Raw genomic sequence first — 19,807 nt, 5'->3', positions numbered from 1 at the left:
GATGAAACAGGCAGATGTCTCCCCCTGCAGGTATGAAACATGTAATGCAGCTTTATATTGAGATTTTAAGTTTCATCTTGTCTCGCTAAGCTACATAAAGAACACAATATATGAAGCAACATTTGTTTTTCACACATGCACAGGGAGACAGGAGTCAGAAAATGTAACATTTCAGTCTGACTTTCAACAAAAACAAAATTACTGTTACTGCTACTTTTTTAGTAAAGACACCTGGACAAATCCAAATGGAAAACAGGTTTGTTCACTTCATTCTTTGGCACAAATTTAATTTGCTCATTCAAAAAAAGTACAAAAGTGGCATTCAGTCTACTGCAGAACAATCAAGAAACCTTCATCCAGCAGTTATGGGGAGTTTTCACATGTCTCTGACGGAACTTTCTAAAGGGCTTGGCAGGGTCAAACTCTTGAGTAACATTCAGAAGCAGTCAGATGTGGGTAAAGTACTTTTTACATCTTTGCCCACTCACACTGGTCATAAATCAGATTGTCACCGCATGTGTAGCACATAACAGAGGTGAGTACCGTCAGTGTAGCTACCTATAGCAGTGCAGGCAGACACACACACTAAATACAAACAGCAGGAGTCTTTCCACAGAGGAGAAGCATAGCAGCAACAGGAAGCAGGATGGAATTGGACTGTTGACTAAGTGGTAAACTGAGAGTTCTGCAGCCTTTTAACAGCAAAAGCTTTATATTTTATAAAACCATCCAAACAATCCAGTGTGTGTACAGTGCTGCGATCAAGTTTATGCACCTCAAATTTCCCATAAGCATTCATTTAAATTTGTAAAACCCGAATGATATGAGTGTTCGGCACAATATGAGTGCAATACTTAAAACAAAATATGTGTAATTTATAAAACACATTCTTATTTTAACACAACAGAAATATTCTGTTGTGTTTTTTTTTTATGGGCAAAAGTTATATTTGTATTGTGTTGGAATATTGACATAATATTGATCATTGTATTCATCCTTGTTTAGTCTTGTTTCCAAAAGGAGTGCACATTCTCTATTATTAATACAAATGTATGCAGCCTTTGTAGAAGATAGATAAATAACATATATTAAAATAAATTTATCAAACAATGCAAGCCATATAAAAACTGTTTTTCACAGCACTGTAACTTCCCTCAAAAAACAGTGTGGGCTTTACAAAAGCAATAACAGTACTGTTAGGGATTTCTCTTACTTAAGTATGCGTGTGGAGTGCAGAGTCATGTGGAAACCTATTTGGCATTAGGGGACAGATAGTAGGGGTGAAACAGTCTCTCATGGGCACAGATGTGCAAAGCAGTGTATGTGTGCATCAGTAACCGTGGAAATCGGGAGGTGAAGTAGCTGACAAAGCCTTCAGGCAACTCCCCAAGAGTCTCCTGCACCTCTGGTGGCAACTCGTGGTAATGATGCTTCTGTAAAATGTTTGAATGATCAGTGTGTAAAAACGTTTTCTACTTGTACATAAACCAAAGAGATGCCATGTAAAAGCATGTAGGCTGACCTTATTCCTCATGGCTCTGAGCAAGTCTCTGACTGAGTTTCCTTTATATGTCCTGAACCGCCTCAAGTCTAGAATATGAAAACAGAGTTCACGTTATTACATTTGTAGTCATGCACAGGTGTCTGTGAAGACTTCCATTTATCCCAGTCATGTTATATCCAAACGTTTCAGCACCTGGGGGAGTGGTGAAACATCTTCAGAAACACTACGCTATGTGTTCAGCTGCCTCAATTTGACTTTTGGATTGCACCTGTGCACTGTGGAGACGTGCTTCTGTGTACCTGTCTGTAGAGGCACAGAGATGTGCATCCTCCAGTTGGTTCGGACCACTGATCTTCCTGCAGTCTCCAGTCTGACCACAATAGGACTGTCTGCTGGCTCCTTCTCTATGCGGTCACTCACATCCTTCACACACACACACAAAGAAAAATCAAACAGAAAAACAGAAAAGAAAATCACTAATTAGCAGCTGTTTTCTTTTTTTAAATATAAAGCGTTCTGCATCTTTTACTAAATAAAGATGACTTTACACACCTGGAAAAACAACAGCTGCTTCTCAGGGCTCCAGAAAAATGGATGTTTGAGAACACAGGCTGTGGAGGGGCGCGACTCAGCCACAGCACAGATCATTTGCTCGATCAGATCCTGTGCTATGACATCATCTGAAAGAACAGAAATATAAACACTGTTTTGAGTGTTGTGGTCTGATTTGAGCAGCATTCCTTAGAATGCATGAACAATTCTGTGTATTTGCATACACAAACAGATAAAGTGAAAGACAGCCTCACCGTGTATATCCTCCATAAAATGTGAGAGTGAATATTCTCCTGACAGGATGTTGACCTGACGTCGTAATGCATCGCCAAAAGGGTGCTGCCCCCGGCTGACCACGTAGTAAAAGACACAACCTGCAGAGAACACGTCCACTGCTGCTGTCTACAGAAACAGAGGTTCACATTCACACAAACACATTATGATTATTGTCTGTAACTAAGATAATTTGTCAAATGTATGAATTAACTTCCTACTGGTTTATTTCCAGGTGTATCACGCAGCACTTCGGGGGCGATCCACCCTTCGGTTCCTGGTATTCCAGACCGCAAAGAGAAGCTGCTTCGCCCATCTGGGATCTTCTTACAAAGTCCAAAGTCTGAGATGAGAGCTCGGACCCGACCCAATGCACTCGGACCCGAAAGGAGGATGTTTCTAGGCTTCAGGTCACGGTGGACTAAATAATGACAGGATGGAGGAAGGGTGAGAGGAGGGTCAGGGTAAGAGTAAAGGAAGAAGTGAAGCAACGTGAGTAAAAAAGTGAGCTGCTATCTATTTGTTATTGCATGTGTGACTCAGACCTATATTGAGTGAGTGGAGGTGTGAGAGGCCACACATGGTCTGTTCCAGCAGAGCAATAGGATTCAGCTCAGGAAAGCACAATGGATCCTCCACATACTAGAAACAAAAACAACAATTATTAAGAGATATTAATGACATACTAATAGCTAAGACGGCTAACACAGCCTTACCTGCTGCAGGGTTGCAGCACACAGCTCAATAGCGATGTAAGTGAAAAGGCGGTCTCTCTCAGTGCAGAAGTATCGGATGACGTTTGGATGTGTGTCGGACTCCCGGAGGAGCTGCACCTCACGTTCTGCTACCTCAAAACACTCCGGCAGAATCCGCTTGACGGCTACGTGCCGTCCATCAAATTTACCCCTAAATTTTAACAAAAACAAACTATGAAGACATAATACCATTTTATAGACATTCTGGGTCAGTGTTAGTAAACAAAACAATGTGTATTCTTTACGTTAGTGACACTTTTTTGAAGCAAACTAATAAAGCGTGTTGCATACTCCACGAAAACAGAGAAATCTGTTGGTATTGCCGAGGTGGTAAGAACAAGAAGTTAGTTTCGGCTTCACAAGGAACATGTGCAGAACTCTTCATATGGCCCTCCTACTGCACCACACACACATACATACATCTCTGTTCTCGAGGAGTATGTAACAGCCTTAAGTCTGATGTTCTACCTGCAACCACTCTAGGCTTTGACATACTGTACATGCTGGCTCACACCTGAGCAAAAAGGACTTACTTGCCTTTCCTATTTTTATGATCCAAAGGCATCGTGTTTGTATTTATACTCCCTCTGTGTCCCATGGGTGTGCCTCTACTGCTGTGGTGACTGGATGTAATTGGCTGCAGGTGAGCCCCTCAGACTCTCTAACTACTGTTGACAGTGTTGTGCAGTTATCTATTGTCTCTTGTCACCAGTTCTAGAGTAATTATAGATTAATTAACTGAGGTTAATTTATTGTTGTCATTTTGCTGTTCACCCACCATGATTGCATAATGTCATTTAATAATAAGCTCCCAGGCCCAGTGTCTTCTCCTCTCCAATAATCTGCACTGGTGTAAAGAAGTTGCAGAAGGGCCATAGTAGAAAAAAGCTTTATGATGTGCTTTAAAAGAAAATGCACATACTGTACCTGAAGACAAAAGTTCCTGCTGTGCCGTGTCCCAGCACCTCAGTGGGGGTGAAGGAGATTTTTCCCACCTGCACCTCTTCACTGTTTCCTTCTGAAACAAGCAGGAAAGATGAATGAATCCAATAGAAATGAATATCCTAACTGTGTATGATGGATAATAATCATACAGATACAGTGTCTTGCAGTGCTGACTGTAAAGCAACTTGTGACTGGATACTTGACACAGCTTGGTGTCTACCTGTTGTGGGTTTGGGCCCAGGTGTGCCATTTTTATCTATGTCTGAGCTGTTACTGCTGTGACTGGGAGGACTTGGTGGAGGGTCAGCAGACGCATGCAGGGAATCTGGTTATAGAAAGTGAAGACACAAGCATAAATGTGGCTTATTTTATAAAGAACTAAAATATGAAGGATGCATTACAGTACTTTAGAACAATCAATGTTCACATAACAGGCACCACAACAAGACTATTGAAAAAAAATGACTTACCACTGGTGTCAGTTGGGTCAGTGGAAATGCTCCTGTCAGGACAGGTTGCTGTCTGGGTGTTGGTCTGCATATTTGTCTGCATAAGTTGGAGCCGAGACTCAAACGCCTCCTCCAGCTGCCTCTGAGCTTTCACCTGCTGGGCTGCACGCTGGAGAAGAATATACACAAGATCACATTAAATTGTTCTGAAGGGATGAATGAATGACTTTCTGGCTGACAAAAAAACTAACTTCACTGGAAGTAGACGAGCTGGGCAGAGGGTAACTGCATGCACCAGAACGCTTCAATCACACCCTTTGAATGCATTGGCAAACTATTTAAGATAAGAATGCATATTTCTTATACAACTTTCCCACAAGGGTATGTAGCTCACAGTTTATACATATCTTTAGCTGTTTATCGCTTCAGAAATGATGGCTACACAGAATGATGCCTGAATGGAGAGAGAGATGAAAATTGCTACCACTAAAGCTGCAGAACTACTCATTGAGGTTAGCTGCATTTTCAAACACAGACTCATAGACTCACTATGGGATATGTCAGCATGAAGGCAAGCCACCCTCCTAGCAGCAGTGTCAAGACAGCCAGAGTCAGACGGTCCTGAGTCACATAAACAGGCAGCATGGTGGCTGGCTTTTGAGGCTGTTCTGATGTCCTCCTATCATCCCCTCCTCTGTTAGCATTAAGATCACCGTGGCTACCAGGACCTGTCTGAAACTGAAGGACATAAGAAAGATGAGATACAGTAAAAAGCGAAGGACACGTGATGAGGGTTGTCTTTTTTATCCGTTTCAAATCAGACTGTAATTGGAAGCAGCAGTGACATATGTGTGTGGCTCACGTAGCGTTGATGGTAATAGGAAGCAGGAGTGACTGGGGAGGCAGGTGAGGCAGAAGATCGAGGGGGGATGACTGCCTCGCTAGAATGCTGCAGGGTGACTGGAAAATCCCTCAGCATGGTGGTGTGTGCAACTGGAGGGAGCTCATGGTGGCCTGCAGCACAGAAATGCACAGATCCAGTAGTAAAGTCTACTGTGTTCAAGGAAACTGGAACTTTTATAGATTTTAGGATAAATTTGTGGATCAAAATATTTAGAAATTAAATGACAAATATGCTTTCATACATATATATACTGTATTTGGCAAACTGAGTGTATCTTTAACCAGAACTTTGCTCAGAACAATGCTCATACATATTTATATTTTTCTCCTGTGGCATTTACTGTAAGCAGCAATTAGGTTAAACATACAGTACAAATGCATTATACATACAAAAACAATATATTACAGTATTTAGCAGGTCGGATTGTGTTGGAAGGTGTATACCTATTAGCAGCCAGTGGTTTTTCTGGCTATTTGTACTTCCTGGTGGATAGCGCACATCAGTGGATGGTGTGATCTCACACTCCCCTCTCTCTCTGACCGTCACTCCAGCCGTCACTGGACCTTCAATCCGTGCCAGGGTCAGTCCCCGAGGCTGCCATGGCAACAAAAAGCACAAAGTACTCACACACTGTATCTTAAGTTAGGTTCCACCTGATCTGTTGCTGAAGCTTGTTGCAGATAAATATGCTGAAAGAATTATATAACTGAACTCACCACTAATGAGACTCCATGGTGGACAAGAGACGTCGAAGCATAGAGGTGGGAGTCTAGTTTTCCTACATAGAGAGTGGGCCTAAAGGAAAGAAAAGCTTTGTTGTTTCCCCACTTAATTTTTTTTGTATGGCTGCCAGCAAGCAATTTGTGTCTAGCAATGCAATAAATAATTAATTTTCCCAATGAAACTGCTACCAGTTCTCATCGAAAAACACACTTTTAAGGCAACTATTAGATCACACAATAAATGGTATCATAGAGTAAAACAACCCTCATTGTAATCAGCTTTGTAAATGAGTGTAACTGAATAAAAAAGCAACATATCTGGTAAAAGAACAATGTCTGTGGTTCTATTTCTCTCTGTATGTCTTTCACACTATGCAGTAGAGGTAAAATGTAAAAAAACAAAAACAAAAAACTATTAACTAAGTTACAAAGCTAATCTCTTTGCCTTAATTCAACATTAAAATGTGGTAATATCATCTGCATTATCATCACAAAGAAAGTGTAGCAGCAGTATTTAGGATCTTACATGGTAAATTAATTTATGAGAAGACCAAAGAAAGTGCATTCACCCAAATCTAGGGAAATTTGTTTTTCAAGAAGAAAGATAATCATCACTGATTGTAGTCTTCTTACACTAGTTGTGTTTGAGCACTGGCTTGCTCCTTCACAAACTGGTAGCTCCACTTCAAAGTAGTGTGCGTGTCTGCCTGGTCATTGGTAGTGGAGAAAGTGAGGAAGCGTAGGGTTTCCGTGGCAATGGATAGGTGAGGGGCGTGTCTCAGTGAGTCCCCAGAGTACAGGTAGACCCCTATGACGGGTGAACCGTAGTTCTGACTCCACAGAACATCACCTTGAAAACAGAGTATCATGACACTTACAAACCTTGCAAAGAATGGAAAATTGAAAATAGCAACAATTGCACACAAAAAAAATCACATAGTGAAAACCACACACCTCCCCCTACCTGACTCTCTGTCAACTGTCACAACAAGGCCGTCACCACTCGACACCAGATGGGCCATTTCTGGAGGGAAAGCAGGAACAGCAGGTTAGTTATACAAATAAAAATGTATATAAATATATCATCTTTTTTTAAAATGTATTCTGTGAAGTTTCATTGTGTGCTTAGTAAAATCTTCTTGTTGTTTATCTTCATCTTGTTCCTTCTTGACCTCTTTCATGCAAATAAGGAAACCTGGCTAAGCTTCAAGAAACAACCCTTAGTAGACAAAAGTATTGTTGAATATGATGAGAGCCTATCTTAAATTTTCAGCCTTCAAATTGTGTATTATTAATAATAATAATAATAATAATAATTAAATAAGCAAACTGTAGGTATTTACATTCTGTGCAACTGAATGTTTGTGTGGGGACATACTGTAGTCTTGCTTCTCATCATAAGGGGATGCAGAGTAATCGTTGTATGTAGCGTTCCACCGTAGCTCTTGTGTCTTGGTGTCAAACATGGTAACCATGTACTCTGGAAAAAGCAAAGAGTAACGCTTATGCACCTCCACTCATGGTCACATAGCTGTCTACACCCATGCTACATACCTGTGCGTCCTATGTAGAGCAGCGGAGCGTTAGGACAAATGGATTCGGAAGAGGAGGTGGTTAAACTGGTTTGCTTCTCACCCGTTTCAGGATCCACCACAAACCACACATCCTGCTTTTTCCCTGTATGTGGACACATATTAGCAAACAGCAATGAAGTATCCCCATACTGTTTGCCTCAAACACAGTCATATTATGGCCTATATATATATGTCTGAATATTTCTCATACCTGCACACACTTAACGCCCATAAAATGTCTTACCTGTATAGAGTATGCCATCAGAGCTTTTGCAAGGAGCCGACTGAACCAGTTCTGGGATGGTAAAAGGCAGTTTCTGCACATGCACAAAACAATGAGAGTCATAGACTGAAACACATATATCTCAACACAAAAGCACACATGCAGGATTCCCTACCATCAAGCCTTCCTTATGCTTTCCACCAAGGACGTACAGACTGCCATCACTGGGGTCTGGGAGAAAACCTGGCCTGTATAAAACACACACAATCAATTCACTGATTCAATCATTCAGAGGTAAGAAAAGGAAGACACACCCTTAACAACCAAGTTATAATTATGAGCAAGTAAGCATGTCCATACTAAATCTATCAACAGCAAAAAAGTGTCCAGCAAATGTGTTTGTATCAGAGCAGGCTCTTGGCATAGGTGATATAGGCGGTCACCTAGGGGGCTGTACCATAGTCTCGCCTAGAGCACCAAATGGCTAGAGCTGGCTCTGGTCTGTATTACTTACTCTGTGAGGTATACAGGCACTTGAATAATGGGGTCTGAAAGAATTCCACAGAATAATCATGTTAGAAATTATATTTTTTTTATTTACATGTATAATAAATAATGTTGCCCTCTCTACCTTCTCTTAAGGTCCACTTGATATCTCCTGTCTGTTTGGAGACAGCATGCAGACTGCCGTCCAGGGTCGAGACAAACAGGAGGGACTCTGGGAGGGTGACTGATCTGACCTCTCCAACCTGAAAGGTCACCAGAAAAAAGAGAGCGACAGAGACAGAGAGGATGAGAGAGAGAGAAACTTTAAGCCAGCTGACAGGGAGGTCAGCCGTGTCATGTATCCAAAATTTCAGCATACCGGTAGCTTGAGAGCTAGAGTACAGTGTGTGTGTGTGTGTGTGTGTGTGTCTATCTGTGTGTGTGTGTGTGTGTTAGCGGGTGTGTCAGGTCTGCCAGGGGTTGTTAAAACCTGCAGCGACTCCCTGCTCCAATAATTGTTCTCTGTTCCTTGTTTAGCAGGATATCCTTATTCTCTTAGTCCTCTCAACCCCACACTGTGTGTTTGCACTTACCTTACTCAGGAATATATCCTCAGGAATATAAACTTTTACACAATGTATGGAAGCTATGCTTCCTTTTGGGGCACAAAGAGTCTAGATAATAATTACATTTAAGATGTGTGCAGTTAGTTTTTGATAAGGTTTAAATTACACGGCCCTGAAATGTCACTAGAAATAATGGCACATGACAAAGCAACTGTGTGTGTGTGTGTGTGTCTGTGTGTATCAGTCCACTCCCACCCATATTTACCTAGTGAGGGGTGGCAACTGTTATCAGAGGAGAGCAGGATACTGTAAGTGGGGTACAAGCAAACCATGCAAACACTGAAACGACTCCCACACACACACAGTATTAACTTTCTTTAGGCAACCTGGGCAGAGCAGCGAGCTGGTTAAACACTTTAAACGTCCCATCATATCATGGCCACTTTCCTGGAGCCTGAAATAGACTCAGATTCCAGTTGCGGTCCCCGCGGCGCATAAATAGCAAGACACAAACCGTGTCCAGAACGACAACAGAAACAACACACAGACTAACGTTATAAAGTTTACCTGAAACAGTCTTCCTCCCCAGGACAGCAGGAGAAGACACAGCAGCAGGCGTCCCAGAGCCCCCATGACCCCTAAAACATTTTGTTTCATAGCTGTAAACAAACGCAGTACTAAAGCTATTGAACTAACAACAAAGGTCGAACTCTCTCTTCATTTCCAGCATCTGCGTCCATCTGTCAGGAAGCTAACACCAAGGGTCTGACATGGCTGAAAGCTGACAGCCGACAAACACGGTGAAATACACAGCTATAAGCAGCGCTTTAAATCCATATCAACAGCAACGCAACAGCTCCTGTCACTATTCCATATTTCCGTGTTGGGACGGAACCAGTGACGTCAGGAGCGAACTGTCAACCAGCAAGGTGGGCGGGATTGCTCTGGGGCGGGACCTACCGCGCTGAGTGACGGGGGCCTCGGCCATTTAGAGAGCAAATTAGGAACAAAAGGGGAGGGGCCGCAGAAACGCCTGGAACACGTGGAAACAGACAACGGGGCGAGTGTGATTGCAACAACAGAAGCTTTTTGTGCAATCGAAAGTAGTGGAGGGCGTCATTATTCGTTCTCACTTTTTTACAAACCAAAGAGGCCCAGAGATATGCATCAGACGTGGAAATCATTTATATCATAAAGAAATTACGTGTTTTATATTCTGTACTTAACTACAATACATTTACTTTAATAAATGGCTGGTAGTGTGAGCCGAGATTTTTTTAATAAATATAAATATTTTGCCTCTGTTAGCAGCCTCTTCTCTTGTTTATTCCCTATTTGTATATGATTTGTAATATGTATAGTTTGGTGATTAAATCCTAATCTCCAAATGGTTTCCAGGTTGAGTTGACTTTTTACACACCGAGTAACAACACAAAATTCAAAACTTTTACAAATTCTTTTATTTTTCTGCACCATAGTTCCCTTCAGAAATGGTTTGGGGCTCAGACCCTGACCCATGACCAAAAATACAGTACATAATACAAAGTGCCTTTGCATGGTAAAACAGACTGGAGTAATATAACTTAAGCAGGTGCACTTCAGATATGAAATGATGACAAAAATAAAATAATACTAGCAGGCACTTCTGTCATTTGAGGTATGCACAAAACAAAAGTATCAAACAGCATCACGGGTCTTTAAAGGCATGAGTTGGCTGTGTGCAGATAGGTAGGGCATGGGCTTTACACACAGTGCAGAGCACAGGCCTTTGGTTCGGTGTGGTCTACTGATGGAGCACGCTCTCAGGTTTGGGGTAGCCAAACAGTTTAAAGTCTGGTTCGTACAGCTTGTACAGTTCTCTCCGTGTCGTAATGGGAATCTGTGCAAACCAGTCTCTTTCCCAGCTGGCTGCAGTCCGGTTTCGAGCCCCTGAAGGGAACCGTAGCAAATCATCCACCTTCAGAAGCTTGAGAAGGTCCTCTGCATCGGTTTCTAAGGTTTCTAGTCGTCCGATGAAATCATACTTCACCTGGCACGGATGGCACAGACGATACACCTGAAAACAGGATGACACTGGTTTTACTATAGGCATACATTGAAAACAGGCCTTAAAGCTTTACTTGTGTTCTGTGTTTATTACACAAAATATCTGGGGCTACACTTTATACTGAAAACATATGCACCAATATTATCTCATTGTCCGTTTTATCTAAAATATTGTATTGTTAGTTTACAGTATTATACAGTAGTTTATGCCTCTCTCTGTTTACACGATTAATTCTAGATTACTGCCATTTTAATACAATGCAGGAAGACCAAAAAAAGTTTTGTTTGAATACAAATGACAGCAGTAGAAAAATAACATTAGAGAAAACAAATAATGTGTTTGTTTGGCTTGTGTTTGGTCATAATGTTTGTACAGACATTATAGTTTTCTTTGCCTGACTTACAAATGGTGCAGAACATTTCATTTTCATGTAACATGCCATAACTTTATGTTTTAAAGGGGAAATATTAAGCAACAGCCACATATTCAAAAAAATTATGGGAAAATGATATTGCATTTTCTTTCATTTCTAACTTAAAGAGTGCATCTAACTGAGCCTATGTTTGCAGCATTGACTGTGTAACAGATGGATGCCATAGTTGCCCCTTAAAAGTCAGCCTAAAACATCTTCATTGCCCCCTAGTGGCTGGCTGTAGTAGAGGTCAAAAGGCTCACCTGATGAAACACGGACCCAACTAAAAACAAAAACCGCTGCTCCAAAACTTAAATAAATACATTAGTGTAGACCTATGGCATGATAGCTAGTTCTTATTATGCTGGTTTGTGTTCAAGTGTTTATTTTTCAGTATGTTTGTATTTAATTAGTTAATTGGTGGCTTAAAAAAAAGGAAGAAATAACAGCTTATGGAGCAGCTGAGCTCCAAAGGGATGATCAGTTGCACCTCTTTACCTCTTATCTACTGCGCATACTCTAGTTCTGTTTTTAATGAGTGGTTACATTATTAAACAAGTGTACATGCAGTATAATTTGCAATTTCAGCAGATAGTCTTCTGTTAATAAAATACATTTTTATAGACATTTCAAAAGCCCACTAAAAATCACAAATGTAGCCTGTGGTAGTATTTGAGCATGTGCATCTATGTGTGTGTGGCAAACCAAATACCTGCCGCCAGTGTTCATTGAAGATAGTCTCCTTCTCTGTTTCTGGATCCAGCAGGTATGTGATAAATTGCTGAAATGTTGGTTTGACTCCTGCTGCAAATGCCTCGGCTGCTGTCTCTGGCAAACTCCCAGATACGTTTCCAAAACGACGCAGCATAACTGTACCAAACTCCTTGTAGAAGCCCTCATTGGGCCTGAAAAATACACACACACACACATATTTATTTAAGAGCGATAAAGCACATTCTTCTGCTTTAAAGTGCAGAGTGTACACCACATGCACCTTCCAAACTTGTTCCTGAAGGCAGAGATGAGACGCACAAAAGGGTCCCGTACAAACAGGAACTTGGTGTAGTGCTGGAGCTTGAGTGCCATCAGGTGGCGGGACAGAGAACCGTAATGACGCCAAAATCTGGTAAAGACAAGTGGACACAAACACAACAGTGTGAACACTCCTCCACTGGTGTTACTGTGTTCAGTAAGATGAAGGAGATCTAAAAACCAGGGTAGAGAAGGTCCGTCTGTGCTGCAGCAACAGGCCTCGCCTGTTATTTCCACTCTTTTCCAAGTGTAAACTCCTTCAGCTCACAAATGCAGTCTCAGTATTACTGAGAATGAAAGTGTTAAGTGCAACACATTTCTGACAAAAATTGTTTAGAGTTTTCACTCAATGCAACCAAGGAGTGGAGACAGAAACAGAACATTGCAGCAGTAGTTGAAGCAAGTCTTTGGCCACTTTGCCTCCTGCAGTCGTTACAGAACTGAGGTACGTGGTTTGTTTGGCTGACTGGTCTTCCTGTTTAGACACAGTCTTAGTTTGTTTTTGCAGCCTGTCAGCCTGACTTTGGCAGAGTTGTCTCAAAATGATAGTGAGTGCCTGGGTGTTTATCTGTCTTTCTGTCTCTTCCTCAGAATGCGGTGTGCTTTATATAAGTGATATTCAGGAAATCAGAAAGTGTTTTTAGATTTCTAAAAAAAAAAAGGCACACATATCGTATTCTTGCTTTTGCTCTTGCACTGGTTAAAAAGCTGCGTAGAGACAAAAATGTGATAACATGAATAAAATATGTAGTCATACTTGGCAAAGGTGAGGTGGAGAGAGGAGTTGTGGACAAGGTCAGGAGGTACAGCCTCTGGGTCAGTGTAAGGTTTCCCTGAGGAGGGCGAGATCAGAGACTGAGACAGGACCACCATCACTCTCTTCCAGTTGGTGCACGCTACCTGAACAGAGGACAGAGAAAAGAAGAGTGGGACTTTAAACATGTGTGTGTATGTGTGCTGAATTGGTGCAACAATTGGTGCAATGATGCACTGTGTTTTAAAGTTTATGTTTTTTTTTGTAATGTTTTTCTACATCTACACACAGTGAACTGACTTGCCACCCTCAGACACACAGCAGATTTACCTTGGGAACGTAGCAGTAGATAATCTGGTGTGTATCGTCCACTATCAAGTGATCCAGTTCCCTGTTGGGGATCTGCTCAAATGCCCGACTCCTCCCAGGGAATTCAACAGAGTCTATTCCTGAACACACATCGAGGACCCTCTGCTTCCTCGCCTCCTGTTCATTGTTGACAAAAGACATTCCTCTCCTCTCCTTCTCCTCATCCTCCTCCATTGGCTCCTCTTTCATCTGTTCTTGCTTTTCCTCTGTATGAGCTGCTTCCTTTGGGATTCGTGTAGTGCTAACAGCAATAGTTGACAGAGTGGAGGAAGGACTGGCCCTGCTGGTAGACACAAACTGTGGAGGTCCTGCAGTCATCCACGGCAGCTCGTGCTTGGAGTCCTGCAGCGGGTAGAAGTTGAAGCCGCCAACATCATCCCAGTAGATGATGATCAGCAGGATCATAAACAAAGAGCCCAGAATGAAAGCCACTCGCAGACCACGCCATGTTCCCATGGTTATACTGCATCAAGAGCCGGGATTGGTGAAGAAAAGAGGAAGAGGTTATCTCAGCTCCATGTTGGTCATCTATCGCGGAAGGAGACACTTCCTGTTTGGCTGATGCAACTAAAAGAGACAGGAAATGTGACTAAGACCCCTACTCTGAACAGAAGTACTACAATTTCAGGCTTGTTCTTAGTACATACGACACATGCATTGACTGAAATGTTAATCTTGACTATTGTTCCACACATTATCCCATATAATTCTTTCACACCAGTTCCACTCTTTGTTAGGGGAATAGAATCTCTATTATAGGGGACCACACAGTATAATACACAGACCACTACAACACCTCATTCTATGATCTCCAAAATAAATTTACAGCAAATCACAATGTACTTGAGGTAATATCTGCCCGGGGTGTGTATTCAGAAACTATGCTACAATCCAGAAAGAATCTGAGTCATTCATTTAAAAAATAAACCTATTGTATGAGAGCCAGGGAACAGAAGATAAAGTGCATTAAAATAGTTTGGTTTTACTTTGGCTGCACGCAGCATTTAAATAAACTGGAGTTTATTTAACAACGGCTTTGTTTTGATCCAGTCTGGTGGAAATAAAAGATTGTATGAAGATATATTTCTGATAAGCTATAATAGAAGGCAGGTTGAGGGATTTTAGATATGTGCAAGCTCATGCCCAGGCCTATGGACTTTAACACAGTCTGTGTGAATTAATCTGGTCTTCCAAGAGAAAATAAATACTGGGACCAACAGATGATCCTAATGTAAAATAGAGGAGCACAACCTGCCGCTACTCTTAGAGAGATTATGGATTATGTTTCTTTATGTCACCACAACACCTTAGTGCTGTTAAAAAATCCTCAGTGCAGGTAAAAGCAAAGTTGTTGGCGCTAAAATTCTATTACAAAACGTGTATGAACATCCACATAATATGTGATCAGTTTCTATCGTCTTTATTTCTGGCCCACTCCGCTAACGTACTGTTACTTGACCTATTGAAATAATTGCGTTTAAATTAAGATTAGTGTAATAAGTAAAGTAAGTTAATGCATGCTGTGCTATATGACCAGCCTGGCTGAGTTCCTGACCAGTGTACAGTTGCTCTGGGGCCGTGGGAACGTCACGCTCCGCCCCGGGCGCTCAGCTGTCACAGAGATGTGAACAAACGGGGCAGTGGGGGTGGAGGCAGCCTCAGACCAGAGCGTGCTGCAGGGTTTACACCCCTCATTGTCTGCCCCATAAAAACAGCTGCTGTCGGGAGGAATAGTGGAAAAAATGACCGTCCCAATAAAAGCAGAAATATTCTGTCTGCTGAGCAGAGCACAGCTGAAGATCTCCCTGGATTATATCTTTCACTCAGAAAAGGTTTTTCCGTGGGGTTTTATTTGTTCACAAATGTGCACTTTACACTGATTGAAGGAGAAATCAACTTCCACAGACTCACACGTACACGTATACGCACAAACACATTAAACTATTCCTGTGTGGACATGTGGAATTCAGTGACAAGTTGAAACGTGTACAATTCAAGCTGTGTACGCGTTATTAGACTGTTTAAATTTAGTTAATCTGCACTGAGGGACTCACCGTCACCTCAGCCCAGCGCTCGGTCGGAAACAACCTTAATTTATACAGTACACAGATTTACAATGTCGCCTTTCAGCAGCTGCACCGGGACACTGTCCCTCTCTCATGCAACGGACACTTTAAACTACTTCACTCACACACACGCACCCACCCACGCGTGCGCACACACACACGCACGCGCACCGCGGTCTCCTCTGCTTTTACTCTCCATGAGCCTCCTCATCATGCCGCCTTTGAGGTGCGAAGAAAACCCGGTTCTGTTCCCTTTATGCCCTTCACACCGGAGCATCACGGCGCCAATTAAGCCGGTATCAACATCCACTGGCGTGTGAGCAACAACAAATGACACACAGCCCGAATCGCGTGTTTTTATCTCACCTTCCAGAGGAGTTCCATGTAGCCGGAGGCGGTCAGTCCGCTCGGTGTCCCTCTTTCTGTGTGTCTGTCTACCCGGTGATGAGACCGGGAGAGCACGACAGGACTGTGGCTCTCTCTCTCTCTCTCTCTCTCTCTCTCTCTCTCTCTCAGTCCACAGGAATGACTAAAGTCTCGCGAGATTTGGCCGTCCAAGCGGTCGCCTACACCTCCACATGTTCTCCTTTTACACGCCACACATCCAGCATACCGTCTGGATTTTAAGATGGAAAATCATAAACGCGCCTACAGGGCTGGTATCCAAACTGAGGTCTCTGGACCTTCAGGCGGCCGCACATACAAAGGTGAGACTCAAAACCGAGAGTGAGGACATCTTTAGACCTATCTTTGCCAGGCTATATTTAAACTTAGCCTACAATAACATAAAAATAGACTGCAACACTGATTTAGAAAAGAAAGACCACAAATGTGACCTTATTTCACAATTTTTATTTAGGTTACTATTTTAATATTGGTATTATGATTAGGGCCTAAAAGTTTTTGAATGAGTACGAGTAGCTCATAATTTATATTCAGTTGTATTTAAATACCGTATATTATTCTCAGATCAGAAGAGATGGACATTTACAGGGTCTCTGTGATGAACTACACTTCCCTGTATATACCCTGGACAGAAATTGGTGTTTTATTAAAAACTAGGCTCCTTCAAATGAGAAACATTTAAACTAGTTGTGTACACCAAAACAGATTTCAGTGGCTCAGAAAGTCTAGTTTCTATCAGCATAATGGAATCCTGAACTGATTACCAGCTTATCTTAATCCAAACCACAGGCCAGCTGTAGTTTTCAGATTAAGTTGCAGCATTATACCCTGAAGTCTTCAATCAATCATATACTGTTCCACTCACAGCGTTCTGTGAACATACTGTACATTAGGTCTGTTTAGGTTAATGGGGTAAAAGATCTGGGCAGCCTATAGTGTCAATATTGTGGATCAGCAATGTCTGACCTCACACTTCCATTAAGGGATTAACCAATCAGACTAATGAACCTAAATGACACTAACACATCCAAACTGTTCCCTGTACCCATGCTGAATTTCTGCAGAAGTGTTTTCTTATAAACAATGACACAGATGTGGAACAGATGGTGAACGACTGTATGTTAATGTTATGGACCAACATTATAATTATTCAACTCTCTGTCAGCACATTAGAGTGCATTAGATTATAGTGCATTGAGTCAGTATAGAAATGACATTCAAAACTATGAAGTAAGCCAAGGCTGGAATTCTACCTAAATGATAGAGCAGCTCTAGATTAGAATAGAGGACCGATGCCTATTTTAAAACCACAAAACACACAGTTGACAAAAGAATGAGTGACTTCAAAGGTAGGGTAGGAGATTTTGAAAACTCAGTGAGAGTCTGCCAGATTTTGAAAGTAAACACACGCCCCTTTCTCTCAGAGCTCACCCCGAAGCCACGCCTCCCAACAGGTCTGTGACTTCGGCCATCATACATGTATCTCTCTAGTGCGCGCAGAGCAGGAAGAGAGTGACAACCAGCCAATACTCCGCACAGGGGCGCCTCGTAGGATTGGCTGATGTTTTTAGCGTTTTATAGCTTCCACAGATGATTAATATTCTTTGTTTTAGTGAAACTGCCGAACTAACCGGTTGCTATCGGATTGTAACGAGAAGTTACACTAATTTAACAAAAAGTGCATCAGAAGGAAATCTCCTACCCTACCTTTAAGTTTCAAAAATTTTGAACTTGTGGTGAGGGGTAGAAATATTAAAATCAGGTAGCAAGAAAAAAGATCCTCTAAAGCACAATTTCCCCTCGATTTAAAGCCAGTAACTTCTAGTGGCAGCTATAATGACGTGGCAGTGGCTGAGTTTAAGCAGCTGTTTCAAACTGTATACTGAGGATGCAATGTTTATGCGATGGGATTTGTTCCAAACAACAAATGTTTACACCAATCACATATTCAAAACTGCAGATAAGTAACATAACAGTTCATGTGCAAAAGTGTTAATGTTTCAAAAATCAAGTGCACGTATCCAAACCAAATCAAACAGAATCAAAAGTAGTGACAACTGCCTCGGTACGTTAATTATGTGCAAAAATCTAACGTGACATGCACTGCTCAAGAAAGGGAACTCTTAAAGAACACAATGTAACTCCAAGTCAGTCACTCTTCTGTGAAATCAGCCTGTCCAGTCAGGATCAACACTGATTGTGAATCAGTTTCAGCTGCTGTTGTGCAAATGGAACAGACAACAGGTGGAAATGAGAGGCAGTTATCAAGACAGCCCTATAAAGGAGAGGTTCTGCAGGTGCTGACCACAGACCATTTCTCTGCTCTCATCCTTTCTGTCTGATGTTTGATCACTTTTGCATTTTGTCAGTGCTCTCAGCCCTAGAGGTAGCATGAGGCGGTGTCTACAACCCACACAAGTTGCTCAGGTAGTTCAGGTCATGCAGGATGGCACATCAATGAGAGCTGTGGCAAGAAGGTTTACTGTGTCTGTCAGCACAGTGTCCAGAGCATGGAGGAGATACCAGGAGACAGGCCAGTAGACCAGGAGACGTGGAGGGGGCGGTAGCGGAAGGACCGCTACTCCTTAGTGCAAGGAGGAACAGGAGGAGCACTGCGGGTGGTATGAGGTCCTGATGTCCACAAGTGGGGCTTGTGCTTACAGCCCAACACCAGCGCAGATGCAAGGCGATTGGAGTTTGCCAGAGATCACCAAGATTGGCGGATTCGCCATTGGCACCCTGTGCTCTTCATGGATGAGAGCAGGTTCACACTGAGCACATGTGACAGACGTGACAGAGTCGGGAGACGCCGTGGAAAACGTTCTGCTGCCTGCAACATCCTCCAGCATGACCGGTTTGGTGAAGGGGGTGTAATGGTGTGGGGAGGCATTTCTTTGGAGGCACAGCGGCCATGTGCTAGCCAGTGATACCCTGACTGCCATTAGGTACCGGGATGACATGCTCAGACCCATTGTGAGACCATATGCTGGTGTAGGTGGCCCTGGGTTCCTTCTGGTGCATGACAATTCTAGGCCTCATGTGGCTGAAGTGTGTCAGCAGTTCCTGCATGATGAAGGCACTGATGCTATGGACTGGCCTGCCCGTTCCCCAGACCTGAATCCAACCACCTCATTAGAAGCATGCCCAGGCGTTGTAAGAAGGTCATACAGGCACATGGAGGCCACACACACTACTGAGCCTCATTTTGTCTTGTCTTGAGTAATTTCCACTGAAGTTGGATCGGCCTGTAATGTGATTTTCTATTTTTGTTTTGAATATGGGATAATTTCAATAATTTCATAACTGGAATATTGTTCATTAGGATCTAGGATGTGTTAGTGTTCCCTTCAGTTTTTTTTGAGTAGTGTAGTCAGCTGATCAGAACATGCACTAACAACCTGTCTTCCAGTTTAAATCTTACCTAAATGCTTTATTACAGGTGTGTGACTGTATGAGGCTTCATCTGTGCAATTTAACAAGTACATCTTTTTTAAGATGCCAGATAAAATCTCAGAAATAAGGTAAAAACTGTTTCAATTGTCTGACTATTGTGTAAGACTATCACATAAAGTGCTGCAGGAAATGATTTCTACACTTCCTTAAAGTCTGGGGTTTTACTTCAATGGCTAAAATAAGATCTGTGGTTTTTTACAAGCTTATGTGATTTTTTTTGTTTTATTCCAAGACTGAAGATTTACCAGTGAATACCCTAGAGGTAAATTTCTAAAACTTTCCGTATAACTTTAGTTGGCCAAACTGTTGTACAGGG

The 19,807-nt window shown here is 42.2% G+C and overlaps 2 protein-coding genes across 3 annotated transcripts; both read right to left on the bottom strand.

Moving 5' to 3' along the window:
- Positions 1 to 257: 257 nt before the first annotated feature.
- On the bottom strand, positions 258 to 9,852 carry ern2 (endoplasmic reticulum to nucleus signaling 2). Its single transcript, XM_028408024.1, has 24 exons — positions 9,521 to 9,852; positions 8,533 to 8,650; positions 8,416 to 8,449; positions 8,077 to 8,149; positions 7,923 to 7,995; positions 7,659 to 7,781; positions 7,483 to 7,584; positions 7,069 to 7,128; positions 6,738 to 6,954; positions 6,099 to 6,177; positions 5,826 to 5,976; positions 5,341 to 5,492; positions 5,028 to 5,216; positions 4,500 to 4,647; positions 4,250 to 4,354; positions 4,012 to 4,102; positions 3,046 to 3,235; positions 2,875 to 2,971; positions 2,551 to 2,750; positions 2,311 to 2,458; positions 2,057 to 2,184; positions 1,804 to 1,927; positions 1,523 to 1,590; positions 258 to 1,433 (listed from the first exon to the last, which is right to left on the bottom strand). Exons 1-24 carry the CDS (start codon positions 9,608 to 9,610, stop codon positions 1,251 to 1,253), a joined length of 2,943 nt encoding a protein of 980 aa, XP_028263825.1. The 5' UTR covers positions 9,611 to 9,852; the 3' UTR covers positions 258 to 1,250.
- Positions 9,853 to 10,394: 542 nt separating this feature from the next.
- Positions 10,395 to 16,127, bottom strand: LOC114435156 (carbohydrate sulfotransferase 12-like). 2 transcript variants are annotated; one of them, XM_028404751.1, is made up of 6 exons: positions 16,000 to 16,127; positions 13,529 to 14,134; positions 13,202 to 13,344; positions 12,407 to 12,535; positions 12,125 to 12,317; positions 10,395 to 11,009 (listed from the first exon to the last, which is right to left on the bottom strand). In XM_028404751.1, exons 2-6 carry the CDS (start codon positions 14,021 to 14,023, stop codon positions 10,737 to 10,739), a joined length of 1,233 nt encoding a protein of 410 aa, XP_028260552.1. In that variant the 5' UTR covers positions 14,024 to 14,134; positions 16,000 to 16,127; the 3' UTR covers positions 10,395 to 10,736. The 2 variants fall into 2 exon arrangements, with proteins under 2 accessions (XP_028260552.1, XP_028260563.1); XM_028404762.1 differs by having other exon boundaries at positions 13,529 to 14,030; positions 16,000 to 16,092.
- Between the last annotated feature and the right edge of the window lie 3,680 nt (positions 16,128 to 19,807).

The sequence above is a fragment of the Parambassis ranga genome, chromosome 1 (assembly GCF_900634625.1).
Source record: "Parambassis ranga chromosome 1, fParRan2.1, whole genome shotgun sequence".
NCBI lineage: Eukaryota > Metazoa > Chordata > Actinopteri > Ambassidae > Parambassis > Parambassis ranga.
The sequence above is the reverse complement of the archived record's forward strand: the minus strand, read 5'-3'. Positions and strand labels throughout refer to the sequence as shown.

Coding starts and splice junctions, on each gene's coding strand:
- LOC114435156 (XM_028404751.1), bottom strand. CDS start 14,023: ATGGGAACATGGCGTGGTCTGCGAGTGGCTTTCATTCTGGGCTCTTTG. Junction 12,536..13,201: donor CTCCACCTCACCTTTGCCAA/GTATGACTACAT, acceptor TGTCTTTACCAG/ATTTTGGCGTCATTACGGTT. Junction 11,010..12,124: donor TCAATGAACACTGGCGGCAG/GTATTTGGTTTG, acceptor TCCTGTTTTCAG/GTGTATCGTCTGTGCCATCC.
- ern2 (XM_028408024.1), bottom strand. CDS start 9,610: ATGAAACAAAATGTTTTAGGGGTCATGGGGGCTCTGGGACGCCTGCTG. Junction 4,355..4,499: donor TGACCCAACTGACACCAGTG/GTAAGTCATTTT, acceptor TTCTATAACCAG/ATTCCCTGCATGCGTCTGCT. Junction 2,185..2,310: donor TTTTATGGAGGATATACACG/GTGAGGCTGTCT, acceptor CTGTTCTTTCAG/ATGATGTCATAGCACAGGAT.